Source organism: Onychostoma macrolepis, chromosome 16 (assembly GCF_012432095.1).
Source record: "Onychostoma macrolepis isolate SWU-2019 chromosome 16, ASM1243209v1, whole genome shotgun sequence".
NCBI classification, from domain to species: domain Eukaryota; kingdom Metazoa; phylum Chordata; class Actinopteri; order Cypriniformes; family Cyprinidae; genus Onychostoma; species Onychostoma macrolepis.
In genome coordinates, this window is record NC_081170.1 from 4,118,585 (window position 1) to 4,136,185 (window position 17,601).

A 17,601-nucleotide genomic window follows, 5' to 3' on the forward strand; every position below is an offset into this window, starting at 1 on the left:
GTGTATTTCGTCTCAGGGAAGCCCGTTCTTTACCTGCAGGTGTGTGCGTGTGTGTGGTGATGTAAAGAGTCCCAGGGTGCTGTTCAGGCAGCGCAGGGGCTGGGCCGCTCCACATCTCTCTAATCACTCTGTTTACAGTCCATATGTGAGCTATTCCCACTGAGCAGCGGCCCGGTGCTTACACTGAATTAGAGTCCGCTCACAGCTCGCTTGCTGTAGGCTGGGCGGCCCACAAGCATGTGCTGCAATTTTCGGGGGAGGGGGGAGTTTTCTGCTTTTGTTGTTTCTGATTACTCTTGCTGGCGTGGAGGGGAGTGTCTTTTGCTAATTTTAGTCATTGCTTCTCCAGTTAGAACAGGATGCCTCGTCTGTGTTAGGGTCATCTTTGATGGGTAACCTAGTAGAGGTGACCTTTTTGTTTAGGTGAACAGTCTTGCTGTTGAACAGGAAGAGTTGGAGAGATAAGGCTGATTTAAGAACGAACGCCAACTTTTATAGGATTAGCGTCGTCTTGATACGCCGAACGGTAATCCCTGCTCTTGAAAAGGTTAATGAATGGAGAATCAGAAGGAGAATTAGGCCAGAATGGATGGGGATTGTGAATGTTGTGCTTTTTCCCAAAGATGCATTGCATGTCTAAGTTTACACGCTAACAGGAGCCGTTCATTCTAGTGTAGTTTGTGAACTTTGTGTATGACTAGTTGGCTAGTCATTCTTAAAGGAAGTGTTATGTAACTATTTTGATTTAGATGGACTGTCATACACCAACCAGACATTTTTCTTAGTAAAGCTAGCAAGTCGGACAGAGTTCAACTGAATCAGGGGTCTTGATATGAAGAGTTCATTTGCAAAAACACATAACTCATTTTTGTAAAACACATAAAACATTTTTCTTTGTGCATTCCAGTTAATCTCAATCAAACTGCAGCTGGGTTTTTTGACTAGGTTAAAAAACATGATAACATAAAAAACATGATTTTTGAAAATTAAAAAATATTTTTTTGCAGATAAACTCTTCATATGTTTTTCGAAGTTGAAGTAGTTTTCATTTGACTTTAACGCAACACTCATTGTGCGAGAAGCTGAGAAAATTGCCAAATCGACAAAAGAAAAAAACCAACAACCAAATGCACTATGCATGCATGCAAAAAACGTGAGCTCTGGAAAGGCACTATTCAAGTTAAACATTTTAATTTTAATTTTATGATATTTAGCAGTACTCATAATATGAGAATGATAGTATTAAATAACATACATAATATTATTATAATATAATAATAATAATAAATATAATAATTTTATAATCTTTATATCTGATATTGATATTTACATTGATATTGATAAACATTGAAATTTTAGTATGTATGTGTATATATTAAGTAATTACATATTTATTTATTTACTTTTTTTCAATTAAATCTCTTTCTTAAATGCCATGCTGTACAAATTAAACATTTATTTATTTATTTTTTTAAACTTTTTTTTTTTTTAGCAGCATCATGGATAAATTGAGCAACCTAGAAAGTGTACCCACCAAAATTTTAGCAAGTTGTATAATAACTAAACATTTATTTAAATATTATAATATATTAGTAATATATATATTAGTGTTAAATTTGATTTAAATAGAAATTTGGTTAAATTGAGCAACCTAGAAAGTGCCCTTATTAAGTGCTGTGCTATACAAATTAAACATTAATATATATATATATATATATATATATATATATATATATATATATATATATATATATATATATATATATATATATATATATATATATATATATATATATATATATATATATATATAATATAATACCCCACCAGTTGACCTCAATAATTGACCAGCTGACCCATTCCTAGTTCTTTGATATTGTTTTAGCAGAATATAATTCGCCTGCCGTCAGACCTTTTTTTTTCGTGCAGTGCTAGAGAAAGGAGAAAAGTAAATTGCTCGTCCAGGTTCATGCGGGGCCCCTCCCGCTCATCAGCCGTCTTTCAGCACACGTATGTTTCCCTGTGATCAAACTTAACCCCTGTGTCCCCTCAGACGACCGCAACAATAGAGCTCCCCACCCACCCCGTGGCCCTGAAAGAGCAGCTGTGTAGTTGCATAGCAGCAAATAGCCGTCAAATGCCATCTTTGCTCGGGTTTGACATGGGCTTTCCCCCCTTTCTCATGCAATGGACGAAAAAGAAGCTGTAATTAAGACGTTTTTAAAGGAAAAAATGAAAAGGAGGGGGAATTAACCCACCTCTCCAACACAATGCGAACAGTCTCTCCGCAGGGAGACTAAAAGATGGCACGTAAGAAGGAAGTGCAAACAGTGAGCGCCTGGCTAGATACGGAGTGTTTTCATGAGACTCTCCCGTGACGGAAAGCCAAATAGATGGTTCAGGTCGATAGCGGTGTGACAGACTTCCTGGGTGCACCGATAAGCCTCGCGATGGTTATCTTTTAAAGAGGCTTGTCCTATTACCTGTTGATGGCTCCTGGCGTTCGGTACGCTGAGGTGTTTATCCGCGTGGTGGATGGGTCTTGGGAGTTTGAGATGAGTGATTAATGAACGGAGCTTTTCACAACATCTGTGTCAACTGTACCCAGTATGAGCGTCTGACTCACATCAGATCTCGAACAGATCTTTGATGACTCATGAAATCTTGGTAATTTCATTTCTCTTCTATTGTTGGTTGATGGTTTTGTTTGTAAGCTCCTTCCATCCTGGCTGTTGTTTCAGATCAGCGATAAAAGAAGCCGTGACATTTTAAAACGCCAGTTGGCCTTCAGATGTGCGGTTTGAACCTGGCCTCCTATCAGCATGGCACCGTGGTTTCATATTCCGCCCTTGCTTTTGGAGAGGGTCTTCTGCTCATCTTGGATACCGTTGTACACTTTTCATTTCTACGGTAGCACAAGCTTTGGCAGTAAAGGTTAATAGTCCTTCTCAAGCGTACACAGAGATGTGTGCTTTGATGAGTGGTTAACCCTCGTCTGGCTGGTCCTGCTGAACTGTGCACCTGTTCGTGGTGGAAAAAGGTTCCAAAATAATTTTTCTGCCTGATGCTGTTGGAGGACCTTTTAAAATATCCATGTAGTGCCCTAGTTCTCCTAAATCATTATGTGGAACTTAAAGGCTCAGTTTTCATCAAGTTGTGTACCGTAGAAGAAGATTTGGTGATGTCAAAGGAGAACAATTTAAATGACCGTATGTCATTTAAGAACAATTTAGAATTCCATGCGATGTCATAGAAGAGCATTTTTAAATTCCATATGATGTCATAGGAGAACATTTTCAATCTTCATATGAACAGTTTAAATTTCCACATTATGCAGTGAGCAAATTCCATTCCATATGAAATCATAGAAGAACTATTTAAATTTCCATGTCAATAAGAACATTTACCTAGTAAGAATAAGTTCCATACGATGTTGTGGAAGAGTCTTTTTTTCTATGTGCAATCATAGAACAATTTCTATATAATTCCATAAGAAAATGTTTTTCAGATCCATATGATATAGAGCCTTTGTAAATTCCATGTGATTTCACAGGAGAACTTTAAACTCCATATGATATAATTTTCGGTAACTGTTTACAATAAGGTGTCATTTGTTAACATTAGTTAATGTATTAACTAACATGAACAAACAATGATCAATACATTTATTACACTATTTATTTGTCTTTGTTAATGTTAGTTAATAAAAATACAGTCGTTCATTGTTAGTTCATAGTGCATTAACTAATGTTAGCAAACACAAATTGAGATTTTAATAACGCATTATTAAATGCTGAAATTAACGTTAACGAAGATTAATAAATGATGTGGAAGTACTGTTAATTCTTACTTCATGTTTACTAATGTTGTTAACTAATGAACCTTATTGTAAAGTGTTACCAAAATTCCATATAATACTATAAAAGAACATTTTTTGTGATTCATGTGATGTTCAATTCTGTTTGATGTCATAGGAGAAATCTGCGCTGTATGTATGGGAGAACAGAATAATCATGGAAGAGCAGTTTAAATGGCCATATTGTGCAATAAGCAAATGCGTTTAAGTTCCATGTGATGTCATAGAGACCATTTTTAAGTTCTAGATGTCATAGAAAAGCTATTTTAAATTTAATATGATGCCATAGAAGAGCCTTTTTACAGTCCATGTATCATGGAAGTCCATATATGATTTTGAAGAAAAACAGTTCATACACCAACCTATAATCTAGCATCAAAAACAAATCTCCAAAGAATCTTATAGTCACATCAAGAACCCTTCAGATGGAAAATGGTTCTTGATAAGTGATGCATAACTGCCGCTGAAGAGCCTTCATTCTGAGAGTGCATCTCTAGGTCTTCAAGATGCATCGGAGCATTTGGAAACGGGAATGCTAAAGTTATCCATAAACTCAAACTCTATTGTAAGCTGCAAAGCCCCCCTCCTCCCCACCTCCGAGTCCCCAAGTGCTCATGTTATAAAAATGATAAAGCTGCCGTACCTGTAATTTAAAAACAGATGGTTTTATCTTTTGAATATTTATAACAATCAAAACAATTTCTGTGCTATGTAGCCCAGGGCTATTAAGGTGTTAAGTGTTGGGTTTAATGAAAAAGAATCTCAGCTTTTTTTTTCTTCTTTTTTTTTTTGGAGTGGAATGTATTTTAAAATAGAAGAAAAAAGCAGAGGAGATGAATAGGAAGCGTGCTGTTAGGGCAGCGAGGAGACGTGAACTCGTTGTGTGACTCGTTGTGTGGTCTCAACATGCAACTCCGGCTGTGAAAACAGATTGCGAATATGAGTTGCATTCATATAGGGCAGAAATCCCCAAAGCATCATCTGCTTTGCTGTCTGCCTCACAGAGCCTCCTGGATGCATCCGCTTTCATACTCTGTGGCATTTGTTAAAGGGACATCTATTTTTTTTAGTTTATATTACTGCAGAAAAAAATTGTGCATGAATCACATTGCATATGTTTTTTGGATCAAGATATGACACTGTGATACATATAATGCTCAGTTGTGCGTAGTACAGGATTTCTTGACAGACTATGTTGTTGTACTGTGAGTAAACATACATTTTAAAAAGCGCATACAATTTTGTCTTGCAGAGTATGATTTCTTCAATTGTTAACAGCACTTACTATGCAAATGTGTCTGCGGCGAAGTGTCAAGAATTCGGACGCTGGTATAAACATTTCAAGAAGACAAAAGACATGATAGGTAAGCAGAATGCCAAACGAAAATGAATCATAATCACATCTATCTAAAGAAAGAGATCTAGCTGTCTGTCTATTGACTGTCTATCAATTTCTCTGTCTGTTTGTCTCTATCTATCTATCTGACTGTCTCTCTGTCTATAGCTCCCTGTCTGTCTATCTGTCTATCTGTCTATCTGTCTGTCTATCTGTCTATCTGTCTATCTGTCTATCTGTCTATCTGTCTGTCTGTCTATCTGTCTGTCTATCTATCTATCTATTCATCTATCTATCTATCTATCTATCATCTATCTATCTATCTATCTATCTATCATCTATCTATCTATCTATCTATCTATCTATCTATCTATCTATCTATCTATTCATCTATCTATCTATCTATCTATCTATCTATCTATCTATCTATCTATGTCTGACTGTCTCTGTCTATCTGATGTCTGACTGTCTCTGTCTATCTGTCTGTCTGTCTATCTATAGCTCCCTATCTGTCTATCTATCTATCTGACTGTCTCTCTGTCTGTATCTGCCTGTCTATCTATCTGACTATTCGTCTATCGATCGATCTCTCTGTCTATATATGTATCTGTCTCTCTGTCTGTCAATCTCTTTGTCTACCTATATTTGCTTCACTCTCTATTCATTTGACTATTTATCTCTCTGTTGATCGATCTGTCAGTCTCTCTATCTGTCCATTTTATGTCTGTGTATCTATTGACTATTTGTCTGCCTGTCTGTCTGTCTCTTTATATGTCTGTGTATATCTGCCTGACTGTCTATCTAGTTATTTCCATGTCTACTTATTTTTAATATGCCTCATTTGTTTATTCTTTAGATTCAGTTAAAATGCAAATCTAACAAAACCTGTCAGATATTGATCTATGTTTAAGACAAAAAGCCTTTTTGACTTAAATTCCGTCTTTTCCATGCAAATAATAATCAACAGCACTGTGATTTTTAGCTTTTCAAGTGTTCAAACACGCACCTGTCAGTCAGTCAGTCAATCAGGTTGTTATACTGCAGCTCATGACATCTGCCTCTTGTTTCCTGTTCACACGTTCACTTTTACCCCCACTAACACTCTCTCTTTCTCTCTCCACACCTGTGAATGCGTGTGTTGCGTGTTTGTGTGTTCGTCTGCGCAGTCGTGCGCCAGCCCTCCCAGCTGGAGGGCTACCTGGGGACGTGTGTCCTCCATGACAGTCCACGTGCCACCACGTTAGGTAGGTCACGTGACGCACCGCAACCCTCCCCACCTTATTATTCATGAGCGCATGTGCTCGCATTCCAACGGCGGAGACACCGTAACTTTGCGTTAAAAACTCACGGCAGACAGAGAACCGTGTGAGCGAGACGATTAGTGTCAGATGACGCAGTCTGCCATGATAAAAACATACACACAATGTACAAAACCAACAAACACTTTGGTCTTTTGTTATGACACTAAATGTCTGCCAAGTCAAATCAAGATTGATAAAGACAATCAAGCTTTTGAGATTTGTTATATAGTGATATAACTCTTTAAGTGACTGTACAGTATGTATCCGGGTCTATATACTTGCATATGTGTATCATATATACTTATTTTGCAATTGCAAATTGCCTTATTTAGAAAGGTTTATTTTTTTATGGTTTCATTTTGTATTAATCAAGCAAGTTTCTAGCTACAAGAAATATGTCTGTCCACACTGAATGCAAACATGCTTTTCTAAAAATCACAGCCAGTCAGAATAGATTTGGTGTTTAATATAAAATTATGCGGAGCAGGATTTTAAGCCAATGAGATTATTATGGGCGGGGCTTGTAGCTGGGATATTAGGGGGAATCTACTTTTATGCATTTGGCAGATGCTTTCATAAATTTGATCTGAACAATTACACTGCTTCATAACTGAAATTGAAGAATTTTGCAACATCACCCAAAAATGAAAACTGTCATCATTTACTCCCCCTCATGTTGTTCCAAACCTGTATGAGTTTCTTTCTCCTGTTGAACACAAAAGAAGATATTCTGAAGAATGTTGGTAACCAAACAGTTGCTGGTAGCCATTGACTTCCATAGTATTTTTTTCCTATTATGGAAGTCAATGGCTACTAGTAACTGTTTGGTTACTAGTATCATTCAAAATATCATCTTTTTTGCTGAACAGAAACACACAACACGAGGGCGAGTAAATGATGATTTTTGGGTGAACGATCCCTTTTTAAGGCTGTTATTTTCCTGTTTATTGCTGTGATGCTGTTTTGAAACAGTGTGTTCTGTATGAAGCGCTGCATAAGTAAATTTGACTTGACTTTTATCCAAAGCGACTTATATTGCATTCAGGTTATACATTTAATCAGTTCATGCATTCCCTGGGAATCGAACCCATGACCTTGGCATTGCATTATTGTCTAAACTGCAGGAATGCAAAGCTACGGCGCAGTTATGCCAAGGTTATGGGTTTAACTTCCAGAGAACGCTGCGAATGATATACAGTAGTGCGTGTCTTGAATGCACTCCCTATTGTAACTGGTGCGCAGTGAGTTGCGTTTCGCAAGTGGTCAGCGAGAGGCCGGTCTCGCAAGATCTTGCGGAGTGTGGCGAGCCGTCTCTAGCGCAGCAGCACTCCCATTGAAACGCAGCCGGGCTGGAGAGCGAGCGCCCGCCGTGCCGTGGGGTTTTACCTCCCTCCCCTCAGCCCACATTCTCTCTCCCATTGTGCTCCTAATCCCAGCCTGCTTTGTGGTGAATTCCACAGGAGGGACTCCGGTTCTCTGTCTGAGTCGCCGCCGCTGCCGCTGCAAACGGGGCCTGCGAATGCTTTCTTCCAACCTTTTCAATTTGCATGGAAAAGCGTGTGCCCCCCAGCAGTTTTCAACACCAAAAAGACAACTGAGAGGCATACCGTAACATCAGAGCACAGGAATGAGGGGGATTATGGGAGAGCTTTGATTATTACCCAATTTTTTTGTTTGTTTTTTTTCTTTCCCCCTCACTTTCTGCTGATATTGAAAAGAACAGCCGCAGCTTTGTGCTCGCTGTCAGTTAAGACACATGTTTGCGTCCTTGTGCTTATTGTGCATATCTCTGGAGAGTTTCCATGCGCTTAATCTGGTTTTTATCTTCTTGTTGAAATATTTATATTTTGATGATTTGCCATAATGCTTTTTTTGCGCTCCATAAAATCCGTAAGATTGTGATGGAGTTGTGCGGCGGGCATGCTAGTAGGTGATGGGCATTGTATTTCTCTTTTTTTTTAAAGTAATATCTTTCAACTGAATACCTGTGTTTCAAGAATACACAACACTTTAGTCCTTTAAAGGATTGGTTTGCTATATTTACTCACCTTTACGTTGTTCCAAATCCGTATGCTGTTATTTGTTCCATGCAACACAAAAAGAGAAATTTTAATAAATCTTCATCCAGCTCTTTTCGATACTCTGTCAAGAAGCTGCAATAAGCGGTGAAATGGACAAAACAGCAAACTAAAAGTAGTCCATCTTTCAGAAAAGTGACTGAAAAGTGATTATTTCTTTAAAAAATCATACATTCATAAACGCTTTGTAATTTTCTGATTTTCAAACATGTTAGCCGCTAAACACTAAACTTATCGATTTAATAGAATCAAAGTCATTTATAGCCTCAAATGGCATCAAATAGTTGCCATATTTTCAATCTGCTCGGTCTGGCCTGTTTTAAAGGCCGTGCTCTGGGCTTCCAGCGCAACACGGTTATATTTAGACTTTCCCAAAATTTCATATTAGCCAGCTTGTGTACCTTGTTTTAGAATTAAGAGCATAAAGGACGATTCAAGTGTATGGCTCTCTGGCTCGGTCCATGTGAAGATGTCCTGCTTGCTGCTTTAGCAGAGCGCCCACACTGGCTTGTTGTTATTGCTCACATGATTTGGCCATGGACATTATAAACTAATTTCTGGTGCTGCCAATTTATGCAGATACAGGTCACACACTGTGCCCCATTATATTAGAGAGGTTATACTAGGTTACTGTAGTTATGGCAGGCTGGAACGGGCTTGGTTAGTATTTTTTAGCTTAAAGCTTTTGCTTTTTGACTTCAGGTCATCTCCAGCTTGTTATGAAAGTGTTTTGGGATGACTTCTGTTCATCATAGAGTAGTGATAAGGCAATTAATCGCTCATTTAGAAAATATAAACATGCCCATTTGTCCAGTTAAGTGATAGTGTCTGTATGTTTTAATAAATTTGTTATTACTTTATATAAAATATTTATTTTCTTATTTCTTTTTTTAATTGAGTTCTAACTTTTATTATGCGTTATGGCAAAAGTACTTTTGTTACCCAATTGATACTTACATGTTTATTTTTTAACGTTAACATGTAATACAATTTTGAATTGCATTTGGAAAATTTTTTTTATGAGATACAAATGTAAACACTGTCACTTCATCTTAAAGTCAGCGTAAACAGGAAAGATAAAAATCAAATTTCTTTCAAAATATCTCTCTGCATTAGACTTAATAGACCTACCACTGTCTATTTTATTGTTATATGAATCAAACAACACAATATTGACAAGAAAAAGAGAAAAGCACTCACCGTGTTCTCTATTAATGACTGTTTACATGAATAATTATTTGAAACAATATTTACTTAATTGAGAAATGCTTGCACTACATGCCACTAATTTAATTTGTTCATATTTGTATTAATATTTCACTTTTTTAATGGAGTGGATTCAGTAGCGTATTAGATGCTGTGGTATTGAAATTAGTATATAAAATCATGAAATACCACAGATTTTGTGATCAATTACTTATTTGAACTATTATAAAAATATTATTTTTATTTTACACACATGTATGTGTGTATATATATATATATATATATATATATATATATATATATATATATATATATATATATATATATATATATATATATATATATATATATATATGTGTATATGTAAATGTAAATATATAATGAAAATGTCATTTTATTTTTGAATTTATATTTATTTATTTTGAAAACGGAGATCTTGTTTGGACTAATATCATCAGCAGCTTTTATTAAGGCAAGCCAAACCCTGTTTATTAACATGCTTCATCTTGTTTGTGTCCACCTGTAGCTGAGATGGACAGTCTGTCTGATCTTTCTCCACCCGGAACCAACCACCTCAGCTTCAGTCAGCAGCCCATCCCGGGCAGCACAGCCGAGCAGTCCCCGTCCCCTGTGCCCCTGTCCCACAGCAGTCAGGCCCCCGGTCGCGCTCAGCTCCCCAGTCTGCACCCCGGCCTGGTGTCCACCCCCATCAGCCCTCAGCTGGTGAATCAGCAGATCGTCATGGCTCAGATCCTCAACCAGCAGTACGCAGTCAACCGTCTCCTGGCCCAGCAGTCCCTGAGCCAGCAGTACCTCAACCACCCGCCCGTCAACCGCGCGCTCAACAAACCGCTGGACGCGCAGGTGTCCACCAACGCCGAGGTCTCAATGGAGATCTACCAGTGGGTCCGAGACGAGCTGAAGAGGGCGGGAATCTCCCAGGCCGTGTTCGCCCGTGTGGCCTTCAACAGGACGCAGGTACACACATTTGGATTATAATGTATCATATATTTGGAATAAAAGTGCCTTTTGAGATAAAAGATAAACATACTAAATGGGGCGAGGATTATCACAAAATAGCTGCCTGCATAATTTTTGTTTAGTTATAAAAATTGTCAAACAGTTTGGTTTGGCAAGTTTTCTTTAGGGTGTCGTTACAGTTTAGGGTGTCATAGTGTACTTACAATACAAAAATGGTTCTTAAGGGTTTTGCGGCATCATGCTGATTTGTAAGATATCATCTTTTGGACAATCTCATCTGCGACAAGCAGAGTAGAAGAAATCCAACCAAAATGGTGGATAAATGCCTTCGATACTGGAAAATACATATAAAAATAGTCTAGTTAGATGGCAATATTTTAACCCATAAGAACCCACACCAATTTCTCTTCATAGGAAAATTATGGGGCATATAAAACAGACCAAATGGACCACTTATAACATGTTTCTGCAGTTGTTTTTGAAATGCAACCCCTCCTTGTGAAATATCTGTAATGTTACATATATATGACATTGGGCGTTTATGATAAATTTTTCATGTTACATATATGTTACATTGGGCGTTTATTTCTCAATTGAAAAAAAAATAAAACATTTTATAATTTTTTTTTTTTGCTAAATAAGTTTTTTTCTGTTTATTTGCTTTTCCATAACATATATCAAAATGATTACTTTTCTGGGAAGATAAAACAAAAACCTTTTTCAGAAGTAATACAGTTTTTGTTTTTTATTTGCTTTGCGACAAATTTCAAAACCACATGTGACCATTAAATTTTACAACAACTCTTTTGTAACATATCAAAATTCTACCTTTTCAGGTATATGGTTTAACCAGAAATACATTTTTAGATTTTTTTTTTCACAACTCGAAAATGTGCAAACTGAATAAAAATAAATAACTACCTCACACTGGAGGTCAATATGTTAAACATGCATGTAGATTTGTTAAAATATGCTTTGAAATAAGCAGCAGAATATATATAACACTAAAATAATTGAGCAGCTCATTACCATTTTTACCATTTTTCTTAATGTGACAAATACGTCACATCAAAATTTCACCAACTTTTATAAGATTAATAGCCCGATGTGACACACATGTCACCACCATATCTTTGTAACTTGTTTTATATCAATTTGCTCAAGAAACGTATTAAAATCAGGTTAAGAGTAATCTAGGATATGTTATTAAAACATTAGAATTGTTGCATGGGTTGAAACATACCTTTAGTAACAAAACCGAGCGTTTTTAAAAATTGCTGACACTGTAACATGTGCTAACCAGACAGGACACCATTTTGGAAATGTTGCCATGGCAACAAAAAATGTACACATTGTCACATGACTGAACCTGGGTGTTCATTATATGTCACTTAGGGACCTCCTGAGTTGAAAGTGAGGATAATGCTTTAAAAAGACATTTCCAGTGTTTGTGACACCCACGTGCGTCACCTTGGGTTCTTATGGGTAATATATTGAGAAATGGTAAAAATAGAGTCATTTTTACCAGATGATTAAATGGCTCAATCTGCAAAGAATTGAGAATTAAAAGTAATCTTTCAAGAATGATTGGGGTGATGATTTTGTAAAGAATCTGTTTAGAAAATAAAAATAATTAAATTAAATTACCTTTTCCTCTCAAGATTTTTGAGTGAAAATCATCCCGAACAAGTTTGGAAAAGTTTTGAATATTCTTTACAAGTTATCATAGGTCATATTCCTACTGTTCCTTACAATAAAAATAATAATTTTTATTGTGATTTTATTATTTAATAAAAACATTTCAATTAAAATTACATTTTGCATTTTTATTATTTTTTAAAATAAAATGTATTTAATAAAAAAAACAACAATAAATAATATTTTTTTAATACTACAACAATGCTATTATTTATACTTAATGTCTTTATTTTCACATTTTAAACTATTGCGCTTTTATTGTGGCGGACAAGGAGCCCGTAAAGCTTCTGCTTTGTTGGCGTCCGGTTTAGAAATGATTTTCGTTACAAATCTTGTAAAATGGGTGGCACTGGCACATATTGAGCTTCTGAATGCACAATACAAGAGACCCCAACTCACAGCGCTTGCAGAAGTGGAGCATTTACTATGAAAACAACAGATAACGAGCTGCACGCTTGTAAATGAACACAGTGCTCTTCGCTCTGAAACACGTAGTGCACATGTTTATTTAAAGTGATTTTATTTGATGTTTCGTGCAGCCCAAGCATGTACTGTAGAGTGATCCAGATCCGTGTTTTATATCAGTTAGGATGCTGTCTTTGAAGGCAGCTGTCTATGTAGGTGGTGTCCAGTAAGGCAGCTCACTAGGTTTTGGAACAGAGCCATTAAGAACGTTGTTTTGGTAGATGTCTGTCAAATTATTTTGTTAACGATTATAAATGCTGAATCATATCCCCAGCTCCGCCCCAGCCCCATACATCAGCTGTGACATGTTCATGTGATGCTTGCCACTACACGCTCTGTACATCATTAAAATTCAACCATGCCTTGCTAATATAGTGACAACAGAACACTCACAGTTAGATGCTTTATCTGCTTTTGTTTTGGGATCAACACAAAGCACCCAATCGTCCAGTAAATGCCAGGACAAAGAGCGAGTGAGCACTTTTATGACAGATATTGCATCTCATCCTTCAATCAGAAACTTCCTGGCAGGACTAACTGATCACTGACTCACGTCTTTGGGTTTGCACACCCATGGCTTTGACCTTGTTTTTCGTCACTGCACGCAATCTGTTGTCAGCGCTGAGCTGGGACAGGACACTTATTAGCGGTGTGAGCTAAGGCAGACATCACTATTATTATTGCTCATTCAAACTATTACATTTTCCAACCAAAAACTCATTTCTCACTGCTTGTCCTGTGTTATTGTGCATGAATGAAACCTCAGATTGTGCAGCGTATTGAGTGAGGTGTGCACATTTATGGTTTTCGCTCAATTAGAAAGTATTTGGGAATTCACTATAAATTATTTTTTTTTATATTTATTTATTTTTTTCCTGATACTAGGCAAAATGACCACAGAGTATTGCCTGATCAATATGAGTCAAATACTATGAGTGGAAATCATCAGGAATAATCTATCAGTACCTGGGTCATGATAGGTTAATATTATGATGCTTTTGATGCTTGTTTATTTATTTTGTAGTTATTAAAATTGTTATACATTTAGGGTCAGATTTGTTTTTTTTGAAAGAAGTCTCTAATACTCACTAAGACTGCATTTATTTAAATAAAAATACAGTAAAAAAGTCATTGTTAAATTATTACAATTTAAGATAACCATTTTCTATTTGAGCATTTATTCTTTCATGAATAGAAAGCCGAGTTTATTTGATATATAATTTTTTTGTAACAGTGTAAACACCTTTACTGTTACTTTTGAACAATTTAATGCATCCTTGCAAAATAAAATTATTAATTTCTTTCAAAAGAAAATCTTATTGGCCCCAAATTACAATTATAACTCAGTTTAAGTTTGGATTTTTAGTGTGTAACTGTACGTTTTCCTCAAAATATTATTGCGCAAACTAGGGTTATTATTGTTACCTAAAACCAAAACCCTAAAAAACCAGTTCATTACTTGGAAAAATAAAAAATAAATATCTATAAAATTATTTTATTTCAGCTATAGTTGCCAAGGTAGCATTTCTCATTTTCATTTAATTTAAGTTAAAATACAAAAATAACTAAGACTAAAGCTAAAAACTAAAACTTAAATGTTATACAGGCATTTTTAAAAAAAAGAAAAACTAATGAAAAATGAGACCCCCACACACACACAGAAAATTACTAAAAATTTAAACTAAAATGTAAAATTTAAACAAAAGTATGAAAAAAAAAAAAAAATTACGTACAATTTTTTTACAAATATAACAGTTTATCAGTGATATTAAAATTACACTGGTGGAAAAAAAGTTTTGGCTGTGATGATATCTGTACCATATTGTGAAGTAAGATATCACGATATTTTGTCCCCGTATCAATACATGAAAACACCCAAACACCCTAGCAAACACTGGGAAAGTTGTCAGACAAACTCAGCATTGTGTTTTTTTTTTTTCCACTAGTTGTTATTAGTACAGTCCCGCCTTGACAACTGTCTGCCATCATCAGGTGAGACAAAGAGAGACGTTCCTGGCCGTGTGCCAGCGGCGGGGGGTGGGGGCTGGCTTGGCCACGGACTGTCACCGCAGCACGCATGAGCGACTGTTGCTGGAGACAGCGGGAAGATAATGTCTCGCGACGTTCTGCATAAAACCCCCGTTTGGCAGGATGTGACTTTGATGTTGTGTTAGTTAGAGCGATAGGAATCTATAGGAATCAGAGGCCACGTCACGGCAGGCGTGTTTGCACAAATTGGCGCTTAGTTGCGCTGGGAAGAATTTGCAACATGCTTTTTGTTTCCACAGAGCCCTTAAATATTTATTGTACTTTCTTCTGCTCGGCAAATGATGGCTGCTTGCGATGGAATGCCGTGGCGTCTCAGAGTCAAAAAGTTTGTGGGTTCGGTGGCCCATTTTTAGACTTTATTTTGCAAAGTGCAGCGACCTTGATGGTGTTTGATAGTATTTGACGGAAAGTGTAACTGACTAATCCTAGCTTAGCAACTGTTACCATTTAGATTACCAGATTACCAGATTTTCAGGCTAGCTTTTTCTCTTTTCTAATGTTACACTACTGATCAAACATTTGGGTGGGTAATATATATATTTTTTTTAAGTGGTTTTGAAAATCTCAGATTTATTTGATCAAAAATACACTCAAATTTTGAAATATTATTACAGTTTAAAATAAGCGTTTTCTATTTGAATATATTTTAAAATATAATTTATTCATGTGATGCAAAGCTGAATTTTCTACATTATTCCTCCAGTCTTCAGTGTCACATGATCCTTCAGAAATCATGAAAATATGCTGATTTGCTGCTTTAAGAAACATTTCTGAGTATTAATGTTAAAAACTATTATGCCGTTTATTTTTATTTTTTTGTAATATTATAAATGTCTTTTACTGTCACTTTTGATCAGCTTAATGCATCCTTGCTGAATAGAAGTATTCATTTCTTTTAAGTATTAAAACCTATTAAAGTATTAATAAAAGTATCAAGTATTAGAAAACAATGAGTGTGTCGTAGTAACACTAGGAACATCAAATTTTCCTTTTTTCAGTGATTTTAAGAAGCGTTTCTGATTCTGATTTACAGTCTTTGTAGTTTTAATGACATTACTGTATAATTTAACTTGTTTGTAAAGAAAGGCTTTGTAATGTCATAATATCCATTACATTATTAGCACTGCATGAGCCTATTTGACAGAAAAGCACTTTTAACAGAAATATCCAGTTCGTTCCTATGGGATATTCAGGTGGGCGGAGCTTATCGACGGGTCAATTGCTTTGTCACGGATGGAGTGGAGGGAATGTTTTAATTGTTGCACTTGTACTGATTGCTCTTTGCTAAGAGGACGATGCATGTATTTCTGTGTCTCTCCCAGGGTCTTCTGTCTGAGATTCTTAGAAAAGAGGAAGACCCCAAGACAGCGTCTCAGTCGCTCCTGGTCAACCTGCGAGCGATGCAGAACTTCCTGCAGTTACCGGAAGCGGAGCGTGATCGCATCTACCAGGACGAGAGGGAGCGCAGCTTGACTGCAGCCTCTGCTATGGGCCCCGCGCCCCTCATCAGCACCCCTCCCACACGCCCTGTCCAGGTAACATGCTCACAATCACACTTGAATGAGTGCTGAAAGATCAACTTTTTTTGTACTTTGTAGAGTAAAATGTGTTCTGTAGGGTTGCAAGCTTTGATGCAAGGCAAAAACTGTTTTTTTGTTTTTATTTGTATTTGTTTTCCAGTTAAGATATCTATGCATCCTTAAAATGAGATTAGTTTATTTGGATAAATGTTACTTATCAAAGACAGAGAGAATATATCATGAAGTAGGCTCAATTTTCTTACTCCACTGGCAAATGTTTTTTTTCTTGTTTTATGCATAAATCTAACAGATTTAAATAGGTTCTCTGTCTTGTTTATTTATAATTTTATAAAAACAAAAAAAAAACAAAAAAAAAAACAGACTGTATCTTGAGTTAGATTCATTTTTCTTACTCTGTTTGAATGTTTATGATTTATGCTTAAATCTTAAATGAGTTATTTCTCTTAGTTATATCTTATAAAAACTCAAAACTAATAAAAAATGACAAATAACAAAATTGCTAAAACTTAAAAAAATTAAACAAATTATGAAAATAGTCTAAATAAAGTTTTTTTTACTCTGTTGCCAGATCATTTTTTTTTCTTGTTTTATGCATTCATCTATCAGATTTAAATAGGTTCTCTGTCCTATATTTTTATAAAACAAAAAATGTATAAATAAATAAAAGTGACAGACACAAAAAACTAAAATTAAAACAGAAAATATAAAAATAAAGTCTCATTTAAAATTTTCAAATGTAAAATATACAAAATATAAAATACATCCGTAAAACAAAATACATTTATTGGGATACATTTTACTAATCAAAGACAGAGACAATATATGTTGAATTAAGCTAATGTTTTTTTCTAGCTTTATGCATCAATCTGACAATCTGTATGTTGATTTAAGGATGTTTATTTTCACTGGAAGGCAAAGCAAAAATATATTTCTTTTTTTGGAATGGCGTGCACTGATAATTCATTCACAGTAAGACCACAAACATGCATTAACAAAGTAAATGGGGTCATGTTGAATTTAAATAGATTCTGTATTCTCACTTATGTAAATGCAGGTGGAATTGAACACTCAGACTCAGTTTCAGCACAAA

The 17,601-nt window shown here is 35.8% G+C and overlaps 1 protein-coding gene across 6 annotated transcripts in view; it reads left to right on the forward strand.

Annotated features, from left to right (window-relative positions):
• The window catches only part of satb1b (SATB homeobox 1b), a 91,794-nt gene that overhangs the window by 50,704 nt on the left and 23,489 nt on the right, over positions 1-17,601 (forward strand). For 4 of the 6 annotated variants that reach the window (XM_058746443.1, XM_058746444.1, XM_058746442.1 and 1 more), the window contains 4 exons: positions 5,109-5,220; positions 6,359-6,436; positions 10,304-10,755; positions 16,293-16,505. In XM_058746443.1, the coding sequence (XP_058602426.1) occupies positions 5,109-5,220; positions 6,359-6,436; positions 10,304-10,755; positions 16,293-16,505 (855 nt within the window). The remainder of the gene's footprint in view (positions 1-5,108; positions 5,221-6,358; positions 6,437-10,303; positions 10,756-16,292; positions 16,506-17,601) is intronic. The other 2 variants (XM_058746446.1, XM_058746447.1) reach the window with 1 other exon arrangement.